At 41.9% G+C, this 6,693-nt stretch overlaps 1 protein-coding gene across 1 annotated transcript; it reads left to right on the top strand.

Moving 5' to 3' along the window:
- The first annotated feature begins 2,091 nt into the window (after nt 1–2,091).
- On the top strand, nt 2,092–4,365 carry LOC125231970 (uncharacterized protein K02A2.6-like). Its single transcript, XM_048137577.1, has one exon. It carries the CDS (start codon nt 2,092–2,094, stop codon nt 4,363–4,365), a length of 2,274 nt encoding a protein of 757 aa, XP_047993534.1.
- Nucleotides 4,366–6,693: the final 2,328 nt, after the last annotated feature.

Here is a 6,693-nt window from a genome sequence, read left to right on the forward strand (position 1 = left end):
CGGTAAATTCTATTAAATTGTCAGCCAAATTAACCGGCATATAAACAGAAAAGACTAAGAACGACCTGCCCTTCACCTTCACATTAATAGCCGCCAGACGATTACTCGCACAGTGGATCGCCGAAACCGAGTCAAACGCACTTTTTCTCCATAAAAGTGCCACCCCACCATACGGCCTCCCTTGTAATAGGCCAGCTGAGGTATCCATGGCAGACGAACCTATATACCCAAACTCACTGTCAATGCTTCCCAAAAATGGTAAACTGTGTAAATAAAGCCACGTCTCCTGTAATGCCAAAATATCCGCCTTCTGACATAACACTCTAATGTAATCCACCGAGCGAGTAACCGACTTGCAATTATAACTAATTAGTTTACATTTAGAATTGTTCATAATTGGATCTAATCTCAAATTTCAATTTCAATTAAATTTACTACTGAAATATCAAATAAAATAAAATATATTAATCAATTTTTTTTTTTTTTTTTTTTTTGATAACTACAACTTTTTATATTTATTTATTTTACTATTTACTTATTTTTATATTTAAAATCTATAAAACGTCTGTAAGTCACACCCGTCGGCCACACCGCACTATCCATAAAGGCCGCAAACAAATGTCTAGGCACAAACACTTTATAAGCATCATACGATCTTTCATATTTTCTAACAATCTTTTCTAAACGGACTGTGACCCGCAACCGGTTCTCTATATGCTCCACTATATCACGCTCAGAAACGTTCTTATCTACAAAGTTTATAAATAAAGGAATCGTCAGGTCAACTCCTTTGAATCTAGATCCAGTGTTAGACAACGCGGTGCCCGAATTTCCGATAAAACGATTTCTATATCTCCTACGTTGTTCTTCAATAAAAGCTGCATCCTGTACATTTTGTTTTGGTACGACCTCCGTTCGCGCAACATCCGAAAAGCTCCTAGCCAACGTTCCCGTATTAGCGCGCGGTGACGTCAACCGATCTATTCCGTCAGTTATCTCCGTATTACACGTGCCGTGCGAAACCGCAGTGCGCCTCCCTAGATCCACCGTCGTCGACTCGCGCCGCGCAGGTAATAATTGCAACTCCACTGGAACGTCCGGAACCGCAGTCGGGGCCTCCTGCCTATCTCGATGCCTGTCGTGGGAAGAGTCCGGCCCTATCGATGCAGTGCGGTCGTGCGAGCGAGACAGGATTTCACCACTAGACGTAGCAACGCGGTCGATCACCTCGTTTTTTGCACCGTTCTTATCAGTTACCTGGTGCGCCTGACAACCGTCGATACTGACCATCTCCGTGTTTATTTCACTACCGTTATTTATTATCGACATGTTATTTAGGCTCACAGGTCCACCATCGTAACTAAAATTTAAATTTCCAGCTCCTCTACGATAATTCACTTTCTGTTGTTGTGCAGTATCCCAAAGCGGGTGATTACGACCCTCTTCAAATAAACTGGCACTGTTTGAACACATCATCATCTCGGTAGCTTGCCGAAGTTCGTCATGTGACACATAAGCTTCCTTAATAGTATCCAGGTCTTGTCTAATAATGGTAATGTCCTTCAACAGTTTTGAAACATCCAAATGATCCCAAGTTACAGGCGGTAGCCTATTTAAATCCTGTGCTACGAAAATAGGCACTTTTTCCACATCCGTGTGCTTAAAAACTGTGATAATATCTAATAAGTCTTTGTAGTTCTTCCCTTCCTTGCTATTAACTTTTCTTTTAATATTCCGCAGAGTCGTTTCAACCGACTGGAACAGAAGATTTTTGGCCAATTCTATGTCCTCTGTGGTAAACGCGGATAAGCATATTTTCACTAGGCTGTCATTTTCCATAATAACATGTTTATTTTGCACGAAACATAACAATTCACACACCACTATATTACATGAGTTACATTTTAGCAAGTTATTAACAGACATCTTGTCACGAAAGCAGCGTTAACCGCACCACAATTAAATGATGAGTCTAAGAAGTATACGGTTATTAATACCCATAAGGGTTTATTTATGTACAATAGGTTAATATATGGGCTAGCGTCTAGTCCTGGTATTTTCCAAAGAAAACTCGAACAGTTGTTTGCAGACATGCCCAGGGTAGGTGTCTTCCTAGATGACTTGATCATAACAGGGGTCGACGACCGATCGCACATAGACACGCTTTACGAGGTGTTTGAAAGGTTAAGGAAATACGGTCTAAAGGTTAAAAAGGACAAATGTACGTTTTTTGCTGACTCTGTAACGTATCTCGGTTTCGTAATTAGTAAGCACGGCGTGCATACATGCCCTGAAAAAATTGAAGCGATCAAACAGGTACCGGTTCCTAATAATGTGTCAGAATTGCGGTCATTTTTAGGTTTAGTAATGTACTATGCAAAGTTCGTACCGAATATAAGTACCATTCTGACGCCCCTCTACGCGCTTTTGCGAAAAGAAGTGAAGTACGAGTGGAGTGACGCTTGCATGCGCGCGTTTAAGGAGGTAAAGCGTATGTTGGTTTCGGGCGATATATTAGCGCATTATTCACCAGACCTTCCCCTGATTCTGACTACAGACGCGAGTAGTGTAGGGGTTGGCGCTGTGATATCGCACCTCGTGCCCTGCGCCGGCGGCACGGGCGCTATCGAGCGGCCGATAGCGTACTCATCGCGGGTACTGAACGCCGCGGAGAAGTCGTATTCGCAAATTGAACGGGAAGCACTTTCAATAATTTATGGGGTCCGAAAATTTCACCAGTACTTATATGGTAGGAAGTTTATTCTAAGAACGGACCATAAGCCCTTGGTGACAATTTTCGGCGATAAGGTAGGAGTACCTGTAATGGCTGCAAGTCGTATGCAGAGGTGGGCAGTTATTCTAGCTGGTTACGATTATACCATTGAGTATGTGCGCAGTGAAGGGAACGCGGCCGATGCTTTATCTCGCTTGCCGGTGGGTAAGGAGAAAAAGCAACGAAAGGAAGTGACATATTTAAATTTTATCCAAAACTTCCTGCCGATTACGAGGAAAATGGTACAAGATCACATTAGTAAGGATGAAGTACTAAAGAAAGTTTTTCTGTTTGTATTATCCGGCTGGCCCACTAGTTGTGACGAGGAAGCTCTTAAACCATATTACCTGCGGCGCAATGAATTGTATATAGACCGGGGTTGCATAATTTGGGGTTATAGGTTAGTCGTTCCAGAGGCCTTGAGAAGTAAGTTACTCAAAGAATTACATGTTGGCCATTTAGGTATAGTGAAAATGAAGAGCTTAGCCCGTAGCGTGATGTGGTGGCCCGGAATAGACAGCGATATCGAGGAGTTAGGTAAGCAGTGCACGACGTGCGCGCTAGAGGGCGCCGCGCCGCCGCGAGCGCCGCCGCAGCCGTGGCCGTACCATCCGGAGCCCTGGTCACGTTTACATGTTGATTTCCTGGGTCCTTTTCATGGTGAAACTTTTCTAGTCATTGTAGATTCTACAACTAAATGGTTGGAAATATTCAAAATGGCTAAAACGACTGCTAGGGGAGTAATTAAAGCGTTACGTGAGACTTTTGCCCGCTTTGGGTTACCGGTAGAGGTAGTTTCGGACAATGGTCCTCCGTTCACTTCTAAAGAGTACGCACATTTTATGGAAACTAACGGTATCAAAATGACGTTCACGCCAGCTTACCATCCAGCCTCGAACGGCGCCGCGGAAAACGCGGTGAAATTATGCAAGCGAGCCATCAAAAAGGCACTGCGAGATGGTTGTGACGTCGATGAAGCTCTTCAAGCATATCTCATGATGTACAGGAACGTCGAACACGGTTCCACGGGGTCTGCTCCAGCTATGTTGTTACAACGGAGAAGACTGCGATCGAGGCTAGACTTATTAAGGGGTACTCGGCAGGTCGAATCTAGGGTACAGCAAGCTCAAGACAAACAGGTGTATAACGCGGGAGGTAAACCCAGGGAACTTAATGTAGGCGATAACGTATGGGCGCGAGATCATGCCGGGGGAAGCTGGGTAAGTGGTCTGGTTAAGGAGAAAGTAGGGTCCCGGAATTTTATTATAGCTAGGGGAAGTGGTCCACAACTAAAAAGGCATTTAGACCAGATTAAAAAAAGGCGTAGTAGTTATACAGTGGCCCTGCCAGAGGTGTCGGAGGCGGCGCCAGGCGAGGAATCCGCACCCGCAGTTAACGGGACTGAGGCAAGTCAGAGCTTGCGCGCGCCGGACTCTGTGGTGGAACCCGATCTTGAGGAACCACCTCAGCCATCTATAGAAATCGGGTCTCAAGACGCCGTACCCAGTCGCACGGAATGTAATGCGTCTCCTGCGGACCGACCCAAGCGCATTCGTAAACCCGTGCAAAGATATGGCTTCGAGTTCGATTAAATATTGTATCCCATTTATTTTGTTACAAATAGCATACTACACGTACCTAGTTGTAAGAAAAACGTGTATTATTAATTAAGGGTGAGGGTGTAATGTATGTGGGTAGATTTAGGTTTCTACAATAGAGGGTAGATTTCTCACATTGTTTGTCGATGGATTAAACGTAATACTGAACGGACGTGTTTTGTGATCTCCTCATATCCTGGATTCCCTAGACCCTCGGCAGAAACTCTTCAGTCACTATAAGCGTGCCGTTCAGATTTGAGGAGTTTGGTTCTGGCCATCATCAGCAGTTCCACTGCACCAAATGTCACTGTTCTGGACGAAAGTGCATGCTGTTCTTATAAAAATACCAAAGTCACTATAAGCGTGCCGTTCAGATTTGAGGAGTTCGGTTCTGACCATCATCAGAAATTCCACTGCACCAAATGTCACTGTTCTGTACGAAAGTGCATGCTGTTCGTATAAAAATACCCAAGTCACTATAAGCGTGCCGTTCAGATTTGAAGAGTTCCGTTCTGGCCATCATCAGCAGTTCCACTGCACCAAATGTCACTGTTCCGTACCTAAATGCATGCTGTTCCTTTATTAACACAAAAATCACCATATGTATGCCTTTCAGATTTGAGGAGTTCCCTCGATTTCTCCAGGATCCCATCATCAGAACTGGGTTCTGAGAAAAATGGGACCAATCTGTATGTTTATACATTCAATCAAAAAAAAAATTTTCAAAATCGGTCCAGGAACGACGGAGATATCGAGGAACAAACATAAAAAAAAAAAAAAACATACAGACGACTTGATAACCGTCCTTCTTGAGATATGAGGCGACGGTTAAAAACTAAAAACTGTTCGCTTATTGGAGTCGTTCTACGTCTTCAAAGATCCCACTCATATCGGTTTTCTTGAGCTGTTGATTCCGACTTTAATAGTATTTAATAATAACTATTCTGTGGCAATTAAGCAGCTGATCCTAATGTATACCACATGGTTGTGTTAAAAAAGTTAAAATGTGAGTCGGAATACGTACAGAGGGTTCAGTACATTATAATATATCGTCCTGCCTGGTTTAGGTTTGCTTCTTTCAGACTTTAAAGTTTTTTTTTATAAATGGGAAATTACTCTTGGCCACAGACTAGCGAAATGCAAATACGTATACGTGGCCTACGATGGAGTGAGCTCACCTAGAAGATGCCTTTCCACTCTTGATTTGAAGGTTGCCGGGTTATATGAGCTTGGAAGAGCCAGCTGAAGACACAATATTCATGGAAGGTCAGTGTCAAAAATTTAGTTTTTTTTTAAAGAAAAGTCGATAGGAGTAGGTGTATAATGTAAAATAACTTTAGCCGAGAGTGAAGTGCCCTGTTGGTGACTTGATTTGTTAAATAAATATTGCAGATATTTAGCGCCACTGATTTGAGATTGTTCAACAGATACTAAACTTTGCAATAGAGTGCATAATTCGAAGCTCTAGAGCATAGATTGTCCATAGAAACGTTTCATCTTCCTTCGACATACGGAACCCTGAAAAGTTGCTTCGCTTCACATGAAGCGTTCATATTACTGCATTTCGTTTCAGCGTTTCAAAATACGATGACGTAAGATGTCATCGACCTCCAATCACGATGGCCGGATTAAAATATGACGACAAATTGTGTTTGTCTGATTCCCATGAAACATCTGTCAACTGCAGCTGTATGACTATTGCGACATAGACTGTCAATTTTCTTGAGAAAACGAGTGAGTAATGAGCTGGCATTCGCCGCTACATTACTGCCGCGGGGTTTAAGAATTCCGTCACTCATTTTATGTGATTTTATCAAAGGCACTGAATGATATTAAGGCGCCAACGCACACTTAAATAGCACATTTTAATTTATTATTGCCTCAGTGCCATATCAACATGTTTAGCATTGTTGAAATGATTGACAAATATTAATAACCAAGCCATAAATTACTTCTAAGTTGGTAGGTTAAGTCGTTTCGCCTGTATGCCTTCAGTCTTAGTGACCTTAATTCTGTCAGTTGTGGGGGGTGTGTAATGATTGGTATAACTTATTTTGGTATAATAACATTTGATATAATAACATTTCGTATATATTTAAAGGATATAATTACTCATTTGACATAATTAACATTTGGTATAACCACAAAATATCTACTTTTATTTTGTATAATCATTATTTCGTATAATACTTATTTATAATAACCGTTATATGGTATAACTATCTATTGATATACGATTAGTATAATATAACTAGCAAACAGTATAAAACATTTCATGAATTAATTTTATTCTTTTTTGAAGGGATCACAGTTCTAACCTAA

The sequence above is a fragment of the Leguminivora glycinivorella genome, chromosome 12 (genome assembly GCF_023078275.1).
Source record: "Leguminivora glycinivorella isolate SPB_JAAS2020 chromosome 12, LegGlyc_1.1, whole genome shotgun sequence".
In the NCBI taxonomy this organism is placed as follows: Eukaryota; Metazoa; Arthropoda; class Insecta; order Lepidoptera; family Tortricidae; genus Leguminivora; species Leguminivora glycinivorella.

What these genes read in the sequence shown, in the direction of transcription:
- LOC125231970 (XM_048137577.1), top strand. Translation starts at nt 2,092, where the DNA reads ATGCCCAGGGTAGGTGTCTTCCTAGATGACTTGATCATAACAGGGGTC.